Source organism: Alexandromys fortis, unplaced genomic scaffold (assembly GCF_014885135.2).
Source record: "Alexandromys fortis isolate MF-2015 unplaced genomic scaffold, M_Fortis_MF-2015_v1.1 scaffold_1, whole genome shotgun sequence".
NCBI classification, from domain to species: domain Eukaryota; kingdom Metazoa; phylum Chordata; class Mammalia; order Rodentia; family Cricetidae; genus Alexandromys; species Alexandromys fortis.
In genome coordinates, this window is record NW_026067927.1 from 19,901,101 (window position 1) to 19,926,627 (window position 25,527).

The window sequence follows — 25,527 nt, forward strand, 5'->3', positions numbered from 1 at the left end:
CCTCAGCCAACCAGAACGCAGCAGTCCCTGAAAGCCCCACCCCTCCACCCCGCCCCAGGCTTGGGCTGATGGTTTAGCTGGCTCGGTCCGCAGCATCTCTCCTTGTCAGTGGGGAGAGCTCGTGTTTCCCGCACATACCAGCCCTAAGCAGCCTACCTTTGCCTCCGCAGTACCCCTTCCCGCACAGGCTGGCGCGGTTCCGACTCCCAAGAGCGAGTCCCACAAGCAGAGCCCCGCCTCTTGCTTCAGCACCCGCGTTCCATAGGCTGACTGGACTGCGCGCGACGTTGCAATTGGAAGAAGAGACGGTCCGTCAAGCAGACGCTCCGCCTCACGACCGCCCCAGCCTCTCTTGTTGAAAAAAGACTGGCCAAGTTGTCCTAGTTCTGAGGGAGCGAGTTCATTGGTTTGGCGCGAACCCGCTCCAGTCAAGACAGGAACAGACTCAAGGTTTCGGTTAGAAACAGCGAGACGTCAGTCAAGGGATGGCATTTACCAATGAGCGCATAGTATTTGCAGAGGCGCTACCAGAATGGGGCGGGGCAGAAGGGAAAGGCTACTCTTGATTGGGTGAAAGGGACAAGGCTCCGTCCCCTTGACCCAGCGTGCTAGCTGCGCTCTCCTCAGCCAGTAGTCTCCGGTACTAGCAGTGTTCCGCTCCCGCTTCACTGCCCACCCTGGCTGCGTCGGGAGAGAGTCTCTCAGAGAAGATTCCATAGAGTTTCGTGAGAGTCCCGCGCCATCCGTACGGTGAGGGAACGCAGCGTTCGGCGGCCCTCGGCGCTGTGAAACCGGAAGTGTCCCTGGAGGCGTCGCTTCCGGAAGTGTGTCTTTTCCTCCACCACCACACCAGGAAGTGTGGTGTCGCCGCGGCTCCTAGAAGTGTTGCTCTCCACCCAGTTGAGATGCGGGGTTGAAACAGGTGTCAGTGTCTCGCTGTTTGCGAAGGCTCATCGGAACGTCACCCTTCCCGAAAGTGTCGGAGGGTGCAAGTATTTGATCATGGTTTTGAATGCCGTGTCCTGTCGGAAACCGTAGGAGAAACAGCGCTAGGAGCGTTGCCAGGGGGCCTGGCTCCCTAAAGGCTTTTAAGAAGTTTTCTGTTGCTGCCCATCACCCCCGATTCCCCTTCTTCCCAGGGATGTGCAGATGGAGTCCGGAGAAGGTAGTGCTGTCCCAGACCCCGGGGGCGTGGAGGACTTGGTGGACACGCGCTTCCCCGTTGAGGAGGCTGGAGACAGTGAAGGGGTTCACTCGAGCACGCCGGATCCCGGAGATGGGGACCCGGAAGACACAGGTATAGCTCTCCTCAACTGAGTCTTGGAAGTAGTCCCTGGGGGTTGCCATTGCTAACTGAGGGGGAAAGAGATCAACGGGAGACCAGTGAGCAGTGTTTGGGGCCCCAAGAAAGTAGCTTGAGGCACAGCTCGATCAGTCGTTGGGCACAGACTTGCTAATTTAATTGATATCATTGAGAAATGGCAAAGAAGGCAGTGGGTGTCAGCAGTTGTCCGGGAGGGGCAAATGTATCCTATATCGCGAGGGGCCAGTGGTAGGAGGATGGACTGTGCTAACTTGTCTCCAATCGGCCCATTTTAACACTGGAGTTCCCACATTCCGGGACACCGTTCTGTTGTGGGGAAGTCAGAATGTACTTGACCTGAGCTTAGATCCTTGAAGAATCAAGAAGGGTGTGGTTGGGTTCAAAAAGGGAATGGAGACAAGTTGCTTGGGAAAGGAAACAGGATTATCAGTCACAATTAAGAAAATATGAAAACATGGGATGTGAGAAAATTAGATGAGACTGCAAACCGATGCTTGTCGTTGGGTGGCTCAGTAGACGTCAGTGGCGGTGGGGATGAATGCGTGTGTGTGGAAGAAAGCAAGGGGTTTCATCCTGGGGGAAGAGCAGTGGATGTAGGAAAGCCTTATATGTTAGTGATGATTAATGGTGGACATTGATAGAGCGGAGGGGCATGGAGACTAGAGTGTTGCTGATAGTAATATGTACTTGCTGGGCTGTTAATGTAGCAGTAGAAGTATGTAGGAGGAGTGGTTGAAGGTTTGGGGAGTCCTGGTGACCTGGATGTCAGTGGCTGTTAATGGCCACTCTACTGTGAGAATTAAGGATCGTTACTGGGAGTGTGGTTAACCAAGAGTATCAGTAGTCATCACTGGGGATTGGTGGATGTGGAGGAGGGTATAAAGGATTAGGAGAGTCCGTGGGTGTATTTTACTGGTGGCCTTTGAGGGGTTAAGTACACATCAGAACAAACAAGCGGTCAGAGAAGTTAGTGAAGAGCCACTGCAGATAAACAGATTAATCTCATTTGGAGAGTGGGGCGCTTTGAAGACCTAGGAATGGCAGTGCTGAAAGGAAATAATGGGGGGACCAGTAAACGACAGTGAGAACATGTTGGAATATTTGTGTTTTCGGGTGGGGCTCATTCAAACCTTAGTGGACACAGGTAGGAAGGTTCCAGCCATCGTCACCCATTGTTCACTGAATAGCTAGGAAGACTATGGAGATCTTTGTCAGCATGCATGGGTTGTTGAGGGTCGGGGCTGGTAAGGATTTGATAGATTGTTGAAATACGGGATTAGCAGGAGATGAGCCACTCAGGGCTCCCTTTCAGGATCCAAGGCCGAGGACCAGCCAGCCAGCCTCCTACCACCTTTGCCTCCGGCTGAGGCCCCGGCAAGCACTTGTGAGCCCTGGAAAACTGCAGCTTCCGACGACAATCCCCCTGGAGATCCTGAGAGTAGCACTGAGGGCCAGGGAGAAGACCCTGGTGATGGAGACCCCAGTGACGGGGATCCCAGTGACGGGGACCCCAGTGATGAGGACTGGCGCAGCCAAAGGAAGCACGTGTTTGTGCTGAGCGAGGCAGGCAAGCCCATCTACTCACGGTATGGTAGTGTGGAGGCCCTGTCTGCCACCATGGGTGTGATGACGGCCCTCGTGTCCTTCGTACAGAGTGCAGGAGATGCCATCCGAGCCATCTACGCCGGTGAGTGAGGAGAACGGGGGACATAATGGGGCTGGTGGGAATAGGGCTAGGAGTTCGGTGGTCTGTAACTAGCCGTGGGTAGCTCTGCCTGTCTGCTGTATACGTGAGTCTCTGTCTAGCCACCAGAAGTGAGTCAGTGAGGGTGTCTGTCGGGAGATGCATCTCTTTGGGTTCCATCCATGTGGCTGGCAGTATACCACCAGGTTATCTGGGATTGCAGAGGTGTGCTGTGTGGCCTGGCTTTGTTTCTGTCCTTGTCTGGTTTACCATTCCCACCACCCTGACTCCCTGTTGTCTGCCTAAATTACATGATTCCTCCACAGCCCACGTATCTCTGCAAACATCCCAATATCACCAGCTTGTCCGTGCCCTAATTTGAGTGCTGGCGGAGTCCGAATTCGGGCTCAGGCCAGGGGCTGTATGTGTCGGAGAGTGTTTGGGAAAGCTGTCCTGTCTGATCCCTGGCTCATTCCTGGTTTGCCTCTGCCCCCGCCCACTCTTCCTTCCCCTAGAGGACCACAAGCTGGTGTTCCTGCAGCAGGGCCCACTCCTGCTGGTGGCTGTATCCCGGACTCCACAATCGGCAGCGCAGTTACGGGGCGAGCTGCTAGCAGTGCACGCACAGATTGTGAGCACACTCACGCGTGCAAGCGTGGCCCGCATCTTCGCACATAAGCAGAACTATGACCTCCGTCGTCTGCTGGCTGGCTCAGAGCGCACACTGGACCGGCTCCTGGACAGTGTGGAGCAAGACCCTGGTGCCCTGCTCCTGGGTGCTGTGCGCTGTGTGCCTCTGGCCCGTCCACTGCGGGATGCCCTGGGTACACTTCTGCGGCGCTGTACAGCCCCGGGCCTGGCCCTGTCGGTGCTGGCTGTTGGCGGTCGACTGATAACAGCAGCCCAGGAGAGGAATGTGCTGGCCGAGTGTCGGCTGGACCCAGCTGATCTGCAGCTGCTGCTTGACTGGGTGGGTGCACCAGCCTTTGCAGCAGGTGAGGCATGGGCACCTGTGTGCCTGCCTCGCTTCAACCCAGATGGTTTCTTCTATGCCTATGTGGCCCGCCTGGATTCCATGCCTGTCTGCCTGCTACTGCTTGGTACCAACCGGGAAGCCTTCCATGCCATGGCTGCCTGCCGGCGCTTGGTTGAAGATGGAATGCACCACCTTGGTGCCCTGCGTACCCTTGGGGAGGCTGCCAGCTTCTCTAACGGACCTGCAGCCAGTGCCCCTGCCTACAGTGTGCAGGCTGTGGGAGCACCTGGCCTCCGGCATTTCCTCTATAAACCACTGGACATCCCTGACCAACACCGGCAGCTACCACAGTTTACCAGGTGGGCCCTGACCCTGCAGGCGATTGAAGACATGTCTAACCAGGACTGTCAGCGTCTTATACACATGAGTTAGGAGAGCTAGCCAGCCGTGCCCTAGAAAGGGGGAGCAGACAGTTCTCTGTTCTAGTGGGAGAAAGGGCCTCCTTCCTAGTTTAATGGAGGCAGCTTGGCTTACAACCGACAAAAACCCTCAAGCCTAAGGCGGGAGGCTGAGCCCCGTAACCTAATTGTAGTCCCTAGACTGTGCTGGGAGGCAGGCCCAACGCCAACTCACAGAGCTACTGCTTCCCTCTGTTGCAGTCCTGAGCTAGAGGCCCCGTATAGCCACGGGGAGGAGCGACAGCGGCTGTCCGACCTGTATCACCGCCTGCACGCTCGCCTCCATAGCACCTCCCGGCCCTTGCGCCTCATTTACCACGTGGCTGAGAAGGAGACGCTGCTGGCCTGGGTGAGTTGGTCAGGCTGTCAGCAAATCAGTTCCCTACTGCAGGCCTGCTTTCCCTGAGATGAACCTTTAGCTTTAGTACCCACCTTAGGCACACAGGGACTTGCCCAGACTTTGCCTCTGTCTGCACTGCTGACTCTACGGGCACACGTATCTTAAATGACAGAAGGATTTCTCACTGTATGCAGTCCTACCTTAGGCCTACCATTCCTTTGCTTTTCCCCATGAGCAGTCAGGACAGACAGGGTCTTGGCCTTTCACGGATCCCATCTGCAGCTGTCACTGCGCTTGCCAATTCCCTGTCTACCAGGATAGAGTCCCCAGCTCTCCTTGACCACTGCAGGTTCAGGACCACTCCGTGCCCTCTCCCCAGAGTGACCTTCCTGTGGGACTGTTCAAGATCAGCTACTGAGGGAGGCTGGTGGCCAGGCAGGCAGTTCCATAGGAAGGAAAGCCTTCCCCACCACATTCTGTAAACAACAGTGCATATTCATATGGATCCAGCACTGGTTCTAGGTTAGCATTTTGGTTTTTGGTTTTTGTTGTTTCTAATTTTCAAGTAACTCTGGAGTTGGAAGTAGTAAAGCTAGTATAAGGAATTATCATAAAACGACCTTGCACTCACGTTCCCCAAAGGTAAATGTTCACAAAAGTGTGGTGACGTGCCAAACCCAGGTGGCTGCCACTGCTGTGACACAGAATCCACAGGCTTCCTTGGCCTTCTGCCAGCTGTCCGTTCATGTCAGCTTACTGGTCCAGAACCCAGCCCAGGATCACATGGTGGACCTGCTTCTTATGTACCCTGGTCTCATCTGTTCTGAAAAGGTCCCCCAAGCTTTGTGGCCTTGGCACTTGGAAAGGACATCAGTAAGCTGTCTTGTAGAGGGACCCTTGGCTCGGGTCTTTGTCACGGTGGACCGTGATCACAGTGAGAAGTTAGGCACCAAGTGGCACGAGCCAGTTTCCGCACTGTTTCAGGGCATGTGGAGCACGCTTGGATGCTTAGTTAAGGTGGCACGTTTCTACTATAAAGTGCCTCTCCTTTGTAACTAGCATCTGTGGCACCTGTGGACTCTGTATTTGTGGGTGTTAGAATTATACACCTCCTCCTCTTTGAATACGCCTCCTTGGTTTGAAATACAGCAGTTACTAGGTTTTTGCCTGCTGGCAGTTTTCTAACTGCCCTACTTTTTACATTTATAGTTGGGACTTTATATTGGATTTTTTAATTAAGAACTGCATTTCCTTAGTTAGCATGTATGTGTGCACACATTTGGTAAGTGTAGAGGCCAGTGGACAGCTTGTGGGAACCCTTACCCTCCCTTCTCCCAGGTTGTCAGTGCCTTCTTCTCACTGGCCCCAAGTTTTATATTGTTTAAATATGACCCTATGAGGTTTCTCTTGGGTTTGGTAGTCTAAAATAGTATCTAGCATTTACTGCACTTATTTCTGACTTAGCCTGTGGACCCCATGACTTGGGCAGCCTGGGCCCTGCTTTCCACTGCACATTTCTGTCACCGTGCACACAGCTGGCTCACTGTACTTACTCCATCCTTCCTGGACGTGGCATTTTGCCAAGGAGTCTCACCAGCTTTTTCTAGAGAGTTGGCATTTTAAAACCAAGACACAGTGGGCCCAGGGCTGTACATTGGTGTGTGGGAGAGGGTTTGCTGAATAAATGACTTCCCACTGGAGTGAAGGTGGCGAGCTGCCTGGGGGAGAAGAGACTGCAGGGCTGCGGCTGGCTGCATTTGAGGAACAGCAAAGAAAGACCAAAGTTCTGGGGCAGAAAGAGATCACCAGGGAGAGCAGTGGGAAGTGGCACAGAAAAGGAACTGAAGACCTCTGGGGTTGGTCTCGGGGTGGTGTGAGGACCACGTGTGCAAGGGCATAGGGGAAGGAGGACAGAACAGCCTTGTGTGTGATGATTGCTCACTGAGTACTGAGTGTTGGTGTTACTGTTATCTCTAATCCACAGCTAAGCAAACTGAGAAGCACACTCACACACACACACACACACACACATACACACACACACACAGAGTCAGAACGATCCAGTTGAGCCACTGATCCAGCTAGCCTCTTGTCTGACTTGATAGGATAATCCTAGGTTGCCTGCCTTAGCCCAGCAAGCCATAGCTTGCTGCCAGTTGCTGCCAAGCATGTCTCCAAGCTTCAGGAGCACCCAAGGTTGGGTTTGGGAGGCCAGGATTACACCTGGCCAGCTCTAGCCCATCTGACTGTCTCCTCCCCATCTCCCCAGGTGACCTCCAAATTTGAGCTCTATACTTGCCTCAGCCCCCTGGTGACCAAGGCAGGTGCCATCTTAGTGGTGACGAAGCTCCTGCGCTGGGTGAGGAAGGAAGAGGACCGGCTTTTCATCCGTTACCCCCCCAAGTACTCCACACCGCCCTCCACCTCAGTGGACCAGGCCCCCAACAATGGCTTGTTCTCTGGACTCTGACTGACTGCCGGAGTCACCACTTTTGGCTTCTAAATTCTGTCTCTGGAAATGTGGGAAGAAGTCTGTGTGGGGCTGGTCCTGGGCAGGTGGGCAAGATCTCAGGGTTTGCCCGTAACTGGGAGAAGGGGCACAGCAGCTGGGGACACAGGTTGCTCTGTGAGCCCCCTTATGCACCTCCACATCTAGGAAAGTAAAAAACCTCCTTTGCCCTCTGCTTCACCCCCTTAACTAACCTGAATGCCACTGCACCCTTTACCAGCTGCCCCCCCCCCCAGCCTCTTCTAAGCAGCACAGGTAGCTCCATGTCCATCTTCCAAGCAGACCTGAGACTGGGCTGAGGCTTCCTCAGGGTAGGGGTGAGTAACCCACAAGGACTCAAGAATTTGCAGTGCAGGACTAGTCTTGAAACCAGCCTAGAGCTGTTTAAAGAAAAATACAGAAAGGGCCTAAAGTTAAATCCCACAAGACATTCCTCTGTCCCTCTGTCCTTCATGTCTTTTTTTTCTCCATCATCCCCCCCCCCGAAAAAAAACCACCAAGCCCCACCGATTCGGGCTGTTTCTTACACGAATAATAACCTTGCCTCCAGTGTCTACCAGTGTAACACATGCCACGTGACTTCACCCAGCGGCCGGGATGCAGCTTTTTGAAGATGATCCTAGCCTCTAAGGCTTCTATTCATGAGAGATAACTTTCTTTCAGCCCTTTCACTGGAGATACGTGGACGGGACAAGGCTTGGGACTCTGTCGAACACATTTGTTCTGGACGTTGGCCGCTTGCAGCAGCAAGAAAAGAAGAACCCTTAAAGAGCTAGCACGCACAACCCTCCTCAACAGCCCACACTTGCTTCCCCAGCCTAGTTTAGCATATGGCCCTGTGGTTGTGCGCATGCGTGCTATCAGTTGCGTTGCAGATGTTCTGCGCTTGCTCAGAGCAGATACCTGTGTCGCCCCACCCCCTGGTTTCCTACAATCGCTGTGGCCGCACGAGCTGCTTTTCCCAGCCACTGTTTTTCTACACGCGCAGATGCTCCACGTTGGGAAATGGCTGCCAAGTGGCTGGGAGCTGAAGAAGCTGAGGACGCTGGAGGTAGTGAGGGCCCACAGGGTAGAAGGGAGCAAGGCTTTGGCCCAATATAATAATCGAGAGTAGTTTTTTTAGAAAGAAAAAAATGTTTTTAGCCTGTTGAGATTTTTAACTTCCACACAGTGGAAATAAATAACTTGAGTGTTCTCATCACCTAGGTTAACTTGCCAACATTATTGACGTTATTAAATACTTGGGCAGTTCTTTTCAGCATCCATTACTAAGCAAATCGGGAAGGGATAGTGATGTTCTCACAAAAACTGCCCTGTTGCTACAGCCAGCCTAGATGATTACTTGGACTGTTCAAGGCCCTTGAGAATGGTTTTCTCACACTGTTTTCAGATTTGTTTTGACTTAAGTAATGAAGCTTCTCCCCTCGTTGGGGTCAAGGAGATGGAGTTGAGCCTAGAAATTACTGGAAATTGCAGTTCCTTCCGAAGAAAATGTGTATCACGGTAAATCCACCAGTAGAGCAGTTTTGTTTTAATTACAGAAAATTCCCAAACATTCTAAAGTAGAGAAAATAGCATGACCAGTGACCCTGACCCTGCTTCTGTGGGTTCAAACGTCTTCACATCTAGATCCACCTTCCCTTCCTGAGCACCAGGTCTGTCACCATGTGACCAAATATGGGAGGCAGCATCTGGCCAGACCTGTGTATTCAGATTCCAAAACAATAGTGTGACCTTCAAAAACAAGACCCACAGTATCCCTGGGCACCCAAAACACCTGCTTGGTGCTTGATACACGATTTATTTTTTTCTTTTTTTAAATAGGTGAATGATAAAATCATTTTAACAGAATCCGTCTTAAATTGTAGTCTCATTTGGGTGCCCGTTTTCAAAGAATAATGAAAATCGAAAAGACAACAGTGAATCACACTTTACTGAGAGGTTGATACAGTGCCACAGAGATTTAAAATCTTAGCATCGAACTTTCAAATTCCTCATGTTTAATCAGGGACTTCACCGGCCCTGGAGGAAGTTGGGACGAATATCAGGTTGGGGGAGCATACTTAGCACCAATGGCATCCAGGCCTGCTGGTGGAGGCTTAGGTTTTTAGCAGATGCTCTTCCACATCTGTAGCTTCCCTGCTAGGTAATCACAGGAAATTAACCACCCAAACACATGGACCAAGAGTGGTCAATGGTGACTTACCGACAGAGGCAGGGATACAAGAACTGGTCACAAAAATGACCAAATCTAGGGAGAGTCATGTAGATTGTAGATTTTTGAAAGAGGTGGGAGAAACATAATTTTCAGTTGATATGATGGTTCATTTATAAAAGATGGGCCCCAGATGTTTTCTTTTTCTTATTGAGTAGTTGGGGTTGTCAAGAATAGCTTCCTGGAAGGTGTCTGAGGTAAGCACACTTTTATAACTGGTTAAGGGCCTTGGATTTGGGGGCAGGGAGCAAATTGAGGCCTCTTGTGATTCATTTTATTTTATTTATTGCTTAGAAAACTAGGTAGTAATACATAATTTAAAATTAAGAGGGAAAGGGAAAGTTGAGCAGCACCTGAGGATTATACATTAGCATCGGACCAATGTTAACACCCAGGTTTTAATGGCTATTGTGCAGTTACTTGGAGTCTCTGTATATAGGAAATATGCACTGGAGTATTGAGTATTAGTAGGTCATACTGTCTGCAGCTTACAGATGAAAAACACTCAAAACATGGTGGGGATAATAGAGTACCACAGCTTATTTCTACGACTTTTGTGTACATCTGAAATAATTTCGAAATAAAATGGTAAAAAGGGGACTTATCCTCCACAGGCTCTCTTCTTTTGTAATAGGGAAGGTTTTTGTTGTTTTAAGTTAACAGAGATATGAAGACCGAAGCTAAAAAGAAATCCCACACTAGCTCAGAATTGAGTATAATAAAGGGTTACTTATTTAGGGATAGACTCAGATCACAGTCCTCTGCTTGAATGGGGAACAGCAACTGAACCCCGCAGCCAGAAGAAAGCAAATGTGTGCTTTACATCGGCATTTATAGTATAAGAGGCCACACCCAAGTGGGCAGATAACTCAAAGGCTACTGGCTGTAGGAATTTCTAGAACAGAGATATTAGATTTAAAACTTTAAATTAAAATTTTCTTATCACTTGGGGGCTTGAAAGATGGCTCAGCAGTTAAGAGCACTGGCTGCTCTTGCAGAGGACCAGATTCAATTCCCAGCATCCACACTGGCTCACAGCTGCCCTGTAACTCTAATATACTCTTCTAAACCTCCACAGGGATAAAGCATACATGTGAACAGACAAACATGCAGGGAAAAACATTCGAACATGTTAAAATAGAGATAAAAAAAATTTAAATTGTTCTTATCACTGACCAGGGGTCTTATGACTAGCAGTTAAAAGGCAGAGAGAGGAAGGCCATGGATGGAGCTTCTGCAGAAGTAGTTGCAAAGGCCAGCTGGAGAGCACGTGGCTCTTACATATGGTCTGAATGTTGGTGATACCACGTGGTGATTGCTGATCATACTGGGAGTGAGTAGAGTAGCAGAAGAAGCAAAGATGGCTAGATGTTACTAGTCCTAGTGTTTGGGCCGTCTATATTCGGGTTCATACTGACATCCTCACCCTCTGCGTTTGAAAGTTTTTATAAAATGTTAAGCAGAAAAACACCTTTCTCTGCCATGTGCTTTTCTTTCTTTGAAAAATATTAAAATGATTTTAAATAATAAGAATGTCTCAGGAAGAGATATATCCAATATACATATATGCAGAGATGAGTGTATCATGGTAAGGAGATTCAGGACCAAAGAGAAGGGGAATTTTTATTTCTTCAAAGATTTTGTAGTATTTGGAGTTTTAGGATGTTATTTCTGTATTAATTTTTTTAAGTAAATGACACGTGAAATATATTTATTCTAAAAGATGAAAATACAGTCCCTGAGCTGCTGACAGTGATTAATTCTGAGAAGGGAATGTTGGTGAAATGAGACTTTTAAAAAAGATTTTACTTATATTTTCATCGTGTGTGTGTGTGTGTGTGTGTGTGTGTAGTATGTACATATGAGCACAGGTGCCAGAGAAGGCCAGAGAGGGCACTGGGTTCCCCTGGCTGGAATCAGGTAGTTGTAAGCTGTCTGAGGTAGGTGCTGGGTACTGAACATTGGGGTCCTCTGGAAGAGTAGTACTCCTGTCCTTGTTACCTCTCAGCCCTCTCTCCATCCCACGGACATTTAATGCCATGTTCTACTATCCATGTCTAAGTAACTAGAAATAATTAAAGTGCAAAGGCAAACAAATGATTCCTAGTTCATTATAGCGAGAAAAAAAAGGATGGGAAGAAGATGAACAAGCGCCCAGCGTTCAGCAAGACGAGCCCAAGGTAAAAAAGCAAACCAAACAGAAGAGCCGCTGCACAATGTGATTCCTACTGGCTGTAAAGAATTTCACCCTACCAGTGTGCCGTAACTGATGCTCTGAGGCGTCTTCAGGTTCCTACGAGATCCTGTGTTTGGCACTGGAGCAGAGAAGGTCATGTCTACCTCCCTTAATGGTGCCTTTAAGATCATTCTTTGGAATGGAGTTTCTGATAAGGACGAGATAAGAGCGTCTTGGTGCAGAGTCCCAGAAAGCTTGAACTCAGGTACTGGTTTTGTCAGTCAAATGTAGTGATAGGCACAGCTTCTGATGTAGCGTGCGGTCTCGAAGTAGTATTCAGATGTGTTTCACAAGCACTACCAAGGGAAGCAGAAGCATGTGTTGAGTGGATACTAGGTAAAAGTGTGCCCCTCAAGCTGGCCAGATGGCTTAGCATGTGCAGGGTTCCAGGTTTGATGGACAGCATCCCAAAGACTAATTGAAATAAAACTATGACCCCTTCCCCAGCTTGGGCCCACCAGAGCTTCAAAGTATTATACATGATACATACCTATGAAGCTGTTGCAAAAAAAAAAAAAATGCCAAAAAATGACCTTATTTGAAAACAGAATGTTCTAGTTTCATTTCTGTCTTTGTAATAAACTATTCTGATAAAAAAACAACTTAGAGGAGAAAGTTTATTTGGCGTACAGTTCCAGGGATAGTGCATCACTGTAGTGAGGAGCAGCGGGCCGCTTCCCGCCTTCCAGCTCCCACACGGCTAGCTTTACCCGAAATAACAACACACAAATTGTATTCTTTTAAACACTGCTTGGCCCATTAGCTCTAGCTTCTTACTGGCTAATTCTCACATCTTGATTAACCCATTTCTAATAATCTGTGTAGCACCACAAAGTGGTAGCTTACCAGGAAAGATCTTAACGTGCATCTGCGTCCGAGAGGAGAATCACAGCAACTGCCTGACTCGGCTTCTTTCTCCCAGCATTCTGTTCTGTTTACTCCACCTACCTAATTTTCTGTCCTATTAAAGGGCCAAGGCCTTTCTTTGTTTAACCAATGAAATCAACACAAAACAGAAGACTCCTACATCACATCACAGCTGGGAAGTCAGGGCAGGAACTGAAGCAGCTGCGCCACACAGCATGCCACACACCCGCAGCCAAGAGCAGAGGGAAACACGTGCCACCATGTTGCCTTCTTGCTCCCTGCTCTCAGTCAGCCTTTTCCTCTCTGTCAGGACCCTAGCTCGGGGACTAGTATAGCCATAGCTGGACTCTCCCGCATTAACTAACAGTCTAGACAATCCCCCAGCACCGTGCCCACAGGCCAACCTGATCTAGGTCACTCTCCCATCGAGGCTTTCTTCTCCAGTGATTCTAGGTTCTGGCAAGTTGATAATTAAAACTGTCAGGGCAGGAGAGAGGGCTCAGTGGTTAAGAGCACCTGGCTGCTTTTCCACATGACCTGGGTTTGATTCCCAGCATCCACACAGCTTCTCACAACCTTCTATAACTCCAGTTAGGGGATCTGACTCCTCTTCTGACCTCTGGGCACCAGACATGTAGAGCACAGATGTACATGCAGGTATTATCGATATACATCCAGACCAAACAAAATACGAAGTAACCAGCATATAGGATCTTTGTAGATATAACTACTTAGAATGAGGTCATACTGATTTAGGATGAACATTATTAATTCAGTGGTAAATATCCTTACAAGAGAAAGGAAACATGGGGCACAGTGACATCAGACACAGAGGGAGGACCTACTTTATAGTACTTTGTCTCTGCAGCTGAGAAAAGGAAACAGTAACCGTGCCACATTTGTGGCTGTGAAGGAGACAGCCTACAGACAGCAGTAGGACCCTGCTCTTAAATTACGGCATATGTACACTGAAAGACTGCACTGCCACCGAAGAAGAAACTGAGCATTTGTCAAGTGAAAACCAGGAGAGCTATGACATCCTGCGTGACTTAGTGTCCTGCCTGTGGAGAAAGGGTGTCTGCCTGTATGTCAAGCAACAGCTTGGGTCACTGAATGACTTCTAAGGAGAGGAACTGGGAACTTGCGGTCTGAGGCCAAGGGACTCTTTACTGCTGTGGAGAAGCACTTTCTGCCTGTGGTCTGTGTTTATGAGCTATATTTCTTCTCTGTCCTGCTTTCTGTGGAAAGGTGCAGGTCACTGGGATTTGAGCTTTTATCGTTGATCTCAAGAATTTGTGGCATTTTTCCTAGGACTGTTTGTTTGAATTTTGAAAGTAGTATGGGCTCATGCTGAAACGTCTATAGAAGTATGCATCATGACTTTGGAGCCTGTCCTGGAACTAGCTCTGTTGACCAGGCTGGTCTCGAACTCACAGAGATCCGCCTGCCTCTGCCTCCCGAGTGCTGGGATTAAAGGTGTGCGCCACCATCACCCGGCTCAAACTCATGTTTGAAGACATTTACAATATTAACTGAAAATCTAAGAGATCAACTTCCATGATTTTAGATCTCAATATTGGGATTATGTTCAAAATTATTCAGCCCCACACTTTGGGGCTTAGGATCTTTGGCCTTAGGATATTTACACCCCAAACAGAGTTGACTGTTAAATTCTACAGCTTCAAGGAAGAAACTGTTAACTTGACTGATGGGAATATCTCCTAATGCTGCTAGCTCTTCCATTGTTGACTTTTAGTAGTTATCTATGACTGTACGAAAAGTCGAGAGGAGAGGTTCTTACACTGGCTCCACATAAGAGTGCATAACCAATTACAGTGTAATAAGAAGATAGGTAATGCAAGTGCTCAGTATTTTTGAGGCCAAGAGGTTAAACCTAAGGAGTTCACCAAGATTCAGGAATGAAAGCAGACACAAGATGAACTATGAAACTGAACTGAGGGTTTAGGAGAAGAATGAAGTCACAAGTCACCGTTCCTGGCAAGGACAGTAGCATATTTCCCACCATCTTCCTTGTGCCTTTAAACAATCTGAAGGGAGGAGGGGTGGACAAGACTAAGCTGAACAGAGGTCCCTGGGTCCTGCCCTCTAGTGATTGGCTCTGTCCCTGCCTCTAGTGAAGCTTGAGAAAGATGAGTACAATCTTAATGTGGGGTTTTCCCCCAGTCTCCACGGTGCATCTGCATGTACACGTGAGTGTGTGTGTGTGTGTGTGTGTGTGTGTGTGTGTGTGTGTATTCTTAAATGAGGCCTGAGAAATGTGGATACAAGTTTTTCTTAATGTTGGATTTTCCCCCAATCCCTCTACGGTACAGCTGCATGTTCATGTGTGTGTGTGTGTGTGTGTGTGTGTGTGTGTGTGTGTGTGTCTGTATGTATTGATTCCTAGTCTTCATAATATTGAATTGATTCCCAATAGCATTATTACCATGTTCACCTGTCCTTTCTTTGTATGTATATTGGGTTACTATAAAAAATGTCAAAATCTTGGTGTAATTCCAATTTTTTTGGTGGGATCTTTCTTTTTTTTCTTCTTTATTTATTGTTTTACATTGTGACCACAGCTTCCCCTTCTTCCTCTCCTCCCAGTCCTCTGCCCACTTCCTCTCTGTCCTCCACCCATTCCTCCTCCATATCTATTCAGAAAAGGGCAGCCCTCCCATGGATATCAACAAAACATGGCATATCAAATTGAAGTAGGACTGAGCATGGTGTTGGGGGTCTTTTATGCTTTCATAAACAGTGTTTCGGTTGTCCATCAAGAGGTTCCTCAACCCACTTTTTTCTGCTTAAAATGCTTAGGGACTGGGGCGATGGTTGCATAGGTAAAGTGCTTGCTGCACAAGCCTGAGGACCTGAGTTCAGATCCCACACCAAGTACAGCAGTCAGAGTCTGTAACCCCTGCCCAGGGTGAGCAGGGATGAGGGTTGGATATGAGTCAGTTTCCAGGCTCATGATGGCTGGGTAGTCCAGCTGACATGAACAGTCCCACGTACAGTGAAAGACTATGTCACAAAAGTACATTGGCATGTGACAGAGAAGTTGGCTTCTGTCCTGTAAATTTGTCCACATGAACAAATGCACCTCCCCATAGTCTGATACATATGTACAGCAACATACACACAACATGCAACACGCGTAGCCATGTCTAGACCCATCAGTTCGTTAGAATTTACCAATTAGGGCTATAATTAATTTTAAAGAAATCAGTATGTAATCTGCCTTCCCTGTCACATGGATTAGAACTTCCCCATGACTTTCAGCAGCGGCAGAGTCAGGGATACATTCTTAGCCTGAGTTGGACCACGGGGAGTTCTGGAGTGTCTTTTGTCCTCTTGTGGAGAAGCTGATTCATTGGCTATACATCATGCTCCGTAGATACAGAGAACAGGGTTCCCTGGGTGCCCTGCTCTGATGGAAACCTGACCCTCAGCCCAGCCTTGGCCGCAGCCCAGGAGTCTCTACAGAATCCTCGCTGCTCCTCTACTGGGGTTTATGTATTCCCTGGCATTACCTTTACTCCTACTGGGTCCTGTAATTCTGGTTTTCCTTTCTACAGGACAGGCCACATCTCTGAGTAAGACTGAAGACTTGCTGGAAACAGTGAAAAAGCTGCAGAAAGGTCAGGTATCCTATGTCTGAGTCTTAGATTTTGAGTCAGGCAAGCAGAGTTAGAATCTAAAACCCTCCACCCATGGCTCTGGAAAACAATCTTATTGCACAGACTTATTCTTTTTGCTTGTTTGTTTTGCCTATTGATTTTATTGGGCTATATCTTTTTCTCCATCCCCTCCTTTCCTCTTCCCTACCCTTCTGCCCTCCCCCATGATCCACATGCTCCCAATTTACTCAGGAGATCTTGGCACAGACTTATTCTTTGAGTTGAAAATCAAGTCCCACAGCTAAAAATTAAAAATCTTTAAGAGGATGGAAAAGCCTCCACTTACAGAGGCACATAGACACACACACACAGAGAGAGAGAGAGAGAGAGAGAGAGAGAGAGAGAGAGAGAGAGAGAGAGAGAGAGAGAGAGAAATACACATACACGCCATTCATCAGCCCATCCATCCATTCATCTGTCCACGTGTTCATCCATCTATCCATCCATCCATCCATCTATCCATCCATCCATCTAACCACACACGCCTCCCCATGGCGCACAGGGCCTGTTTCCATATCTCAAGAAGCACCAATACTTATCTGGTCTTTAACACCTCACCTGGTGTCATCTTTGTAACTGGTACTTCCCCCAGACTGAGTCATAGCCAGCCTGCCACCCCACCCCACTGAGAATGCAAGCCCTGCAAGGACTTGTCACAGATCCCAATGCAGAGCAGCTGCTCCCTAGGAGCCTGTGGTTGGCTACCAGTAGAAACCCAGCACCAGATAGGAGTCCTCCTCCCACCCAGGACAGCCGAGCATCTGCCTTTCCTGCCTCAATCTGCCTTCCTTCTTCAGAGGGATGCCTGGAACCCCAGATTGAGGACCTGATTCATCGAATTAATGAGCTGCAGCAAGGTAAATGTGGGAACCTATATTGGCCGGTGGATACCAGCAGGAAGGAGCCTGGACTGGGCGTACCTCCACCCAGGGCTGTCAGAGAAAAGAGTAAACCATGCCACAAGCTGTAGGAAAAACTCCAGGGCTGTACTCACGTGATCCCTTCTTCCTTTCTTTGGTCCAGAAAAGAGGAGATCCAGTGTGGAACTGGGAGAGGCCCAAGCACTCCAGGAAGCCATGAATCAGGAACTAGATTCCTGTGAGTGGGACCAAAAGAAGGAGCCAGGGATCCCTTGACCGCTGTTGGCATTTCCAAACAGGCCTCGGGGCCTTTGCACAGGCTGTGCCCCCACCTGCGGTCCTCCAAACCCATACAACTCAGATTGCCCACTACATCCTGCTATCTTTCAGTTCCCAGCTCAGATAGCCCTGATGAGCCCATTTTTGATGATTTCATCTAAAAACAGAATCCTACCCCCTCTCCATCTCCACTTCTCCCTCCCTCTGCTTTTGCTTCATTTCTTCCTTCGGAGCCTATCTATTTTTACCTGACATATTTGTTTCTTTAACAGTTCACTCTTTCTTCCTGAATGAACTTGTACTTCCTTTGGGTAGTTGCTCCTTTGCCTCTGTTGGCACTTACAGAGAACATGGGTGTGGGGGCATGAGGGGAGGTGGCCCCTGTGGGAGAAGGTTGCAAGGGAAGGAGAAAGATACCTCCATCTCCCCATCTTCTGTGTGAATTTTCCGCCTGGATGAAATTGCAGTGGGGGTATGGGATGTAGGCTCCAGAGGCTGAAAGTGTCAACGTTGTTTTCCAGTGAATGACGAGAAAGCTCACCTAGAGGAGGTCCTGGGCAAGAAGCAAGGTATTCCGTTCTTCATTCTTCCCATTGCTTCACGAAGCCCGCCCCCTGAGCAGCCATGGGAGTCCCGCTGAAAGCTGGGTCCCCAGGCTTCTCTCAACTCTTTCCCTGGTTGCTCTTGTGGAGAATATACCCAAGCCTTGTGAGTGCCCACCAACATCCAAGGTCATGTGGGGCCTCCAGACTCTGCCCAACCTTATTCCCCCAAAGTCAAGGTCCCCCATCTGTCTCTCTTGTCTGCTTTCTCCACAGAAGCTCTGATGATTCTCCAGAAGCATTGCCAAGAGAGGGAAAATGAGACTCAGTGGTAAGAGTCTTCCCCAGCTCTGCCCCCGCTTGAGGAGGAGAGAGCAGAAGCTAGTATGAGGAAGCATGGATACACAATACACATTCCTCTTTCCCTTCTCTAAAACAGAGCATCAAGACAGGATCCTTCCCTGGCCTTGAAGTGGTGGTGATAGAATCGTATCAACAGTTTGACCACCTGCACCCTCATACAGTTTTCTTGGGAATTAATGGACAGGGCTGTGGTCTCCCAAAGGGATCCAGACTGGATCACTCGTAACAAAAGAAGAGAAGCATTCATGGAAAAAGTGGAGGCTCAGGCAGAATCTGAGGGCAAATGATCTGTCCCCTCCCAGGAAGTATACAGTTCCATTGTCAGGATTCAGATGGAGCAAGCTAGGGTTATTCCTAGAACCGGGGTCTGGATGGACAGCTAAGTCGGGTGGGAGTGGAGCTCACATGAAGAAAAGGTGATGAAGAGGAGGGTTTTACAGAACCATGAAGGAAGCACTGGGCAGGAAGCGCCACAGGCCTGACGGACTGACTGGGCCCTGGACACAGTTCTGGGTATCTGTCCACAGGTTGAATGCAAACGGCCAACTGGAGGAGCAAGTGGAGGATCTGACAAATCAGCGCAAGGACCTCTGGGAGTTCCATGTAAGCCATGATGTCCCTTTCAACCTCCACTCCTCCCAGGACTTTAGCATATCCCCACCCCACCCCCTCACCCCCAATCCCCCACCCCTGCTTAGGCCCAACATCCTGGGAGAGACCCTGACTCCTCTCTTCATGTTACCTTTGGCCCCACAACTGGCTGCTTTTCCCCACCCCCTCTTCCATACCTAGCGCCCTTTGCTGGCTGTTGCCATAGCTTCTGTGGATTCTGCGTCTCCTGAAAGTGGCCCATGGGACCCTTGAGGAAATGTTCATTCAGCTGCAGATGGGAGCATCAGACAGCATTCCAGGCAGGGAGGGACAGTGGTACACGAAAAGGCCCTTTCTGCCTCAAGGGGCAGGGGACCCAGAGTCCAGCCAAGGAGGCAAAGTAGATAGATCCTGTAAGCCTGGGGCACCGCCTTTGACCTGTCGGTATCTGACCACATGTGTTGAACACTTGAGTGTAGAAGTGTTCCTTCTTGAGAAAGGCCGAACTCCTGGAATATTCAAAGAACAGCAAATGGGTGTAGGGATCAGAAGAGTTGTAAGAAGTAGATTGAGAAATATGGGCACATTGGGCTGAAGTGAGTCTGTAGCCACAGCAGAAACTGCAGAGTTAAAGAATGAGTGCATGACCTTGTGTAAGGAAGGACTTTATCGAAAGCGCAGAGAGGGATGAACTGGAGGTGTAATCAGGACAGAAGAACAGAGAGACGGGCCTCTTTCCTCGCAGGTCCTGCAGCAGCGGCTGACCCAGGAGATCAGCACAATGGAACACAACCAGGATCAGCTGCTGACGGAGAGTGAGGCCAGGGTGGTGATGGGTGGTGGGGCACAGGGCCTCAGGGAACCGCCCCTGATGGCCACCGCTGCCTGCAGGGACTCTGCTGTGTGCCAGACTGCAGGAAGTGGAGAAGAGGCTGCAGACAGCTAGGGAGGCCCAGAACCCCCCTGGCAACTGTGGGTGAGAGGAGGACCACGCCCGTCAGCTCGCGCCTCTGATCTTCAGGCCTCTGTCTTGACTCTTCCTCCCTGATGCCCTGGGCAATTGCTCATTTTCTTCTCTCTGCTTTTCTCGTAGGCTTGAGGAATTGGGGGGGCAGTCCCAGAGCATCCCAGAAAGTCAGAATGACAGGGGAGACATAGGCACCCAGTGAACAGAAGCAGAGACTAGAGAGAAGTAAGTGGGGGCCCTTGGAGATACCCTGAGAAGGGGGATCCAGGCTTCCAGGAATTTCCAGTACTGGGACGTTCTGAGGGAGCCACCTGGAGCTTGCAGGTGCAGACAAGAGGGTGTCTGTCTGAGTAAGAGTGTTTGCGATTCTGGGTGTCAGCAACCTGATCCCACTGTTCTTAGGTTAACCAAAGAGGAGCAGCATCAGTTGGAGCCATCAGGAGAGCTGCCAGGGACAGGGATGCCCTGCTTGGCCATGAGGAGCCACCAGTGCTCACGTCCCTTTAAGGCCTACCAAGAAATAAAGATGATTGCTAGAGTCCACTGAGTCTGTGCATATCAAGTTGCTGTAAGTTGTTGAAATAGGAGCGGCGGGGCTGCGTCCCCAGCACCCGGCCGCCCACATTGCTAGGTTATGCCCGAAATAATTACACGGAAACTGTATTCTTTCAAACACTGCCTGGCCCGGCTAGGTCCAGTTTCTTATTGGCTAGCTCTTACATATTGTTCTAACCCATTTCTAATATTCTGTGTAGCCCACGAGCTGGCTTACCAGAGAGGATCTTAACCTGCGTCTGTCTGGAGCGGGAGAACCATGGCGACTCTTCCTCTAACCTTCTTTCTCCCAGAATTCTCTTCTGTATACTCCGCCTACCTAATTTTCTATCCAATAAAATGGGCCAAGGCAGTTTCTTTATTAATAAGAAACTATTCCCACATCATTTCCCCTTTTTCTGTTTAAACAAAAAAGAAAGGCTTTAACTTTAACAGTAAAATTACATATAACAAAACAGTTATCAAGTAAGAATTACAGTTACAATATTTATATCTATTTTATCTCTCACCATAACTAAGGAAAACTATAACTATTCATTCTTCAACTCCATCAAAGACTCCAGAAGGATATAATAATACTTAAGTAACAAGAAATAAGAAAACTCTAGAAATGACAGAGACATCTCGCTGCCTGGACAGTCACCCAAAGTTCCTCTGTACCGTTGGGGCATCCATCTTCGGCCTACAGGCCCATGGTATCCAGAGACATTTCCATGAAGCAGGAAATTTCAAAGACAGTTCAGTCATTTTCTGCTGTGTCCTGCAGAATGTCTCGCAGACTCTTTCATGAATCAGGAACCCCGAAAGACCATCTCACCTTTAGGCAAGTTCAGCAGTCCTCTCTCTGCGGGTTCTCTGTGTCCAGTTTATGCAACAGTCCAGGCAAGAGCAGTTTCTTGCCCAAATGACTATCCAACTCCATAAGGATCCTCTTCGATGCCCATCTTCCTCTTGAAGTAGCTGGTGCTGCCAGGAGCAGACGTGTCTCCTTGTCATGAAAAGTCCTAAGTTATTAAAATATTTTAAATGCCATATTCTGCAGTCTTTGAAAGATATGAAGAATGCCTATCTAATTGAAATATATCTCTATATATCTAGAAAATCTAACTAACATGACTACAAGCTTAACTATTAGCAATGATTATCCATTAACAACCTATATTTCCTAATTATACATTACATTTTAAGTGAACTACATAATCACAATACCTTAATCAAGTTCAAAAATACATATACATATAACAAAATTGACCTTAAAATCCATACCAATGCAAATTATTCATATCTATATCATATCCCCCTTTAAATGTAAAAGAACATTTATAAACAATATTTGGGAACATGGGCGTAGTTTTTTCTCTCCAAACTGCTTCCTGCTGAATGGGGGCACTGTTAATCAGATCATTTAGGGTGTAACCTGTGTGTCAGGTTCATCTCGGTTGGCAGTTGAGTGAAGTAATTTTTTGAGGGTGTTCACAGCAACCTTTCAGGAGGGCGTGGTCTATCATACCATACCGGGATAGATGCAATCCATAGGGTCACATCCTCTGTGGAAACAAAAGAAGACCCTCTCCAAAGCATCATATCCTTAGATCCAAATTTTGAAGTCAAGATACCTTTAGAACATATGTGCAGGTTCAGCTTAGCAGCCCATATAATAAAATGTCTCTTTGTACTTAGCTCCTTCACAGTCAAAAATTTTAAAGAAAACACAATGTACATAATCCAGACTCTCTGTGAATTTTTCATTTTTACGTGGCTTATTTTTCTTTATTTCTCTTAATCTATAACTATCTGTACTTCTGTACTCTGTCTCTTTAAAGACTTTACCCTTTTTCTTTTTAAGACATTAACTTTATTCTTTATATTCTCTTTTTTTCCCCAAGCCTACGTACATTCATCCAACGGTGTCTGAATCTGTTTTACTGTGAATCTGTAATTTTTTTTTTTTTTTCCAGGAGCATTTCTTAAAATGTTAAGCATTTCTTAAAAACTTAAGTTGCACCATGTATAGGTAATACGGTACTGCCTGTGTCCTGCCCAGTCTAAACCTTAACTGCACGGTTTTAAGGTAATTACGGTAGTTCCTGCCTGAGATCAGCACAGTTCAGCAAGGAGCAGCCGCTCCTGCCTCAGAGTCATTTGGTGCTTTTGAGCTGAGCACAGTTACAGGCAAACAGCAGTTTACATTGGAGCCGCAATCAGCAATTTAATTTTGAGACTGAGTGTGCAGCACAGAAACTCTTTTTATCCAAGTTACAGCCAAATCTGACACGCAGAGCACTGCGCAGTCTGAAAACGCGTCTCTGTATGGCAGCAGGAATCCGCCATGCTCTTCCGCCTGCCTAAGCCTGATTCCGCCATCTGCCCAGGTGTAGGCAGGGAACGCTGAGCCATCGGCAGGTCTCAGAGCAATCTCCTCCGATCCCAAGTGGGAACAGAAACATCCAGTCCCATAAAAGCCTTGAAATGCTTTAAAGCCAGAGTTCACGCTGGCAGCATAGCACCAGGAAGCCGCGCTTTAAAATGACGCAGCTTTTTTTCTCTGCTGCTGTTGCTGAATCAGGAATCTCTCTACAGCATGTCACCAACAAAACAGCAAAAATCTGTGTTAAACTCTGTTTCCCTTATTTTTAAGGCTTCTCAGGTTTTTAAGTGGATTTAGCCCCACGTTGGGCGCCATCTGTTGAAATAGGAGCGGCAGGGCTGCGTCCCCGGCACCCGGCCGCCCGCATGGCTAGCTTATACCCAGAAATAATTACATGGAAACTGTATTCTTTCAAACACTGCCTGGCCCGGCTAGGTCCAGTTTCTTATTGGCTAGCTCTTACATATTGTTCTAACCCATTTCTAATATTCTGTGTAGCCCATGAGCTGGCTTACCAGAGAGGATCTTAACCTGCATCTGTCTGGAGTGGGAGCATCATGGCGACTCCTCCTCTAACCTTCTTTCTCCCAGAATTCTCTTCTGTATACTCCGCCTACCTAATTTTCTATCCAATAAAATGGGCCAAGGCAGTTTCTTTATTAATAAGAAACTATTCCCACATCAGTAAGTGAGAGGCTCCAGCCATGGGGTGGGCAGGTAAATGTCCAGGGCGTCCCTATGTGTAACATCAGCTGGACTTCATTCGTCAGCCTTAGACATACAGAAGATACTCAATAAATGCTTCCGGGGCCCCCAGGGAATGAGTGCCAGATGATGAGGGTTCAGTCCATTTCCCTGGCCATGCCCAAAGGTACAGAAGCATCTACCCATCAATAGAGACCCAGGCAGACACTCCAGTGGTCCAGAGAAGTCCCAGCCTCCCCAGGTGTCAGTGTTCCCTGTAGGGTGGGTCCTTGACATCTCAGACCTATCCCTCTTGCCTGTGGTCCCTCTCACAGCTGGGCTCATGTCCCACTGAAGTCTTTTCTTGCTGTCCAGACCTCTAGGCCAACATCCTCACAGAGCAAGGCTTCATCTGGAGTGCCCATAGCACTGGGGCTCCTGGGGGCTTTGACAGTCACCCTTGGGCTGTTAATAGGAATTAGAACTGAGGTAGAAAGAAAGCAACTGTGAAGAACAGGAAAGGATCCAGTGGAGGCTGGTCAGGGAAGTGCTCCGAGCACAGCCTGAGCAGCTGCTGGACAGGACGAGGCTGGGAGAGCGGATTTCCTTAGAAACAGGGGCTACTCTTTGTTGCTGTGCTAAAATGCCACGGCAGAAAGCAATTTACAGAAGAAACAGATTATTTGTGCTCAGCATTCTCGAGGGCTAGAGTCTGTCATGGCAGAGACAGAACAGCAGCAGGTGGCTTGAGCGGGAAGCTGAGACACCACATGTCCGCCCACGTGCAGGAGGCAAACAAAGAAGGAACCGGACATGTAGTCAGGCTATGCACTGTCTGAGCCAACCACCAGAGACACGCTTCTTCCAGCAAGGCTGCAGCACCTAAAAGTCCCATAACCTTCCCAAACGGCACCGCTACTAGGGACCACGTGTCCAAGTACATGAGCCTATGGGGAGGGGGACATTCTCACTCAAACTACCCCAGGGGATAATGTGCCTGGTCAGAGATTGACTCTTTAGTGAATAGAACCTGGGACCAGACTCTCTCCACTACAACCCCAGCTCTGCTGCACACAAGCAAGCTCTCTGGCTTTGAGCAACTCCCCTCCCTCTGTCTCAGTCACCTCCCTCTGTCTCAATAGCTGGGTAAAACAGAGCGATTGTGAGGAGGACCTAGACGAGCAGTTCTCAACCTGTGGGTCGTGACCTCCTTGGGGGTGGCATATCAGATATCCTGCATATCAGAGATTTACATTATAATTCACAACAGTTGCAGCATTACAGTTATGAAGTAGCAATGAAATAATTGTATGGTTGGGGGGGGTCACCTCAACACGAGGAACTCTATTAAAGGGTCACAGCATCAGGAAGGTTGAGAACCGCTGGCCTAGATTGATAACTTTCCATGTGGAAAGTACTTATAACCCTTCTCAGCCTATGGCAAAGGGAGCATAAGTGGTAGCCGTCATCGTTATGAAGACCTTTCATATCATTTAGCCAGCATCCCAGTCTCACCATACAGGTGACCTGGGACTTAAACAGAAGCCACGGGCAAACTGGGACTCATGCTGAGCCTTGCTGAATTCCTCCTGCTCTCCACCCCAGTCTTCTTGAGTCCAAGCTCACGGCCCTGGAGGCACAAGGTGGAGAAACCATGCCTGGGGGTAGCTTCCTTGCTGGCACTTTAGATAACTGGAGACACACAGCATACCTGTGTGTCCCGTCTGTATTTCCTGTCCTTGTAAATCATGGAAGGCCCACCCTAACAATCTTAGTGAATTCTCGTTATTTTCCAAAAGTCCAGACTCTGAGTGCCAGAGTCCCCATTCAGTGTCCATCCTCTTACTCCTTCACGACGGCAATTCAATTTCACGGAGCAGTTAAATGACGCTTGTTTATTTGGTGGTGTTGGGGATGGAACCTAGGGCCTTGTGGGTTCCAGGTAAGCATGCTACCCCATCTCCAATTCCAATAGGGATAAATTTCAGATCGTTAAAAACTCAGACTCTGAAACTGTAACAGGATTATC

At 48.4% G+C, this 25,527-nt stretch overlaps 2 protein-coding genes across 2 annotated transcripts; both read left to right on the forward strand.

Moving 5' to 3' along the window:
* The first annotated feature begins 633 nt into the window (after positions 1–633).
* Positions 634–10,115, forward strand: Mon1b (MON1 homolog B, secretory trafficking associated). Its single transcript, XM_050143849.1, has 5 exons — positions 634–1,297; positions 2,637–3,011; positions 3,524–4,343; positions 4,644–4,791; positions 7,052–10,115. Exons 1-5 carry the CDS (start codon positions 1,150–1,152, stop codon positions 7,250–7,252), a joined length of 1,692 nt encoding a protein of 563 aa, XP_049999806.1. The 5' UTR covers positions 634–1,149; the 3' UTR covers positions 7,253–10,115.
* Syce1l (synaptonemal complex central element protein 1 like) lies at positions 7,084–21,627 on the forward strand. Its single transcript, XM_050143860.1, has 8 exons — positions 7,084–7,141; positions 16,188–16,250; positions 17,087–17,146; positions 17,313–17,387; positions 17,950–17,997; positions 18,247–18,301; positions 18,861–18,936; positions 19,670–21,627. The coding sequence occupies exons 4-8, from the start codon at positions 17,366–17,368 to the stop codon at positions 19,868–19,870; spliced, it is 402 nt and encodes a 133-aa protein (XP_049999817.1). The 5' UTR covers positions 7,084–7,141; positions 16,188–16,250; positions 17,087–17,146; positions 17,313–17,365; the 3' UTR covers positions 19,871–21,627.
* Positions 21,628–25,527: the final 3,900 nt, after the last annotated feature.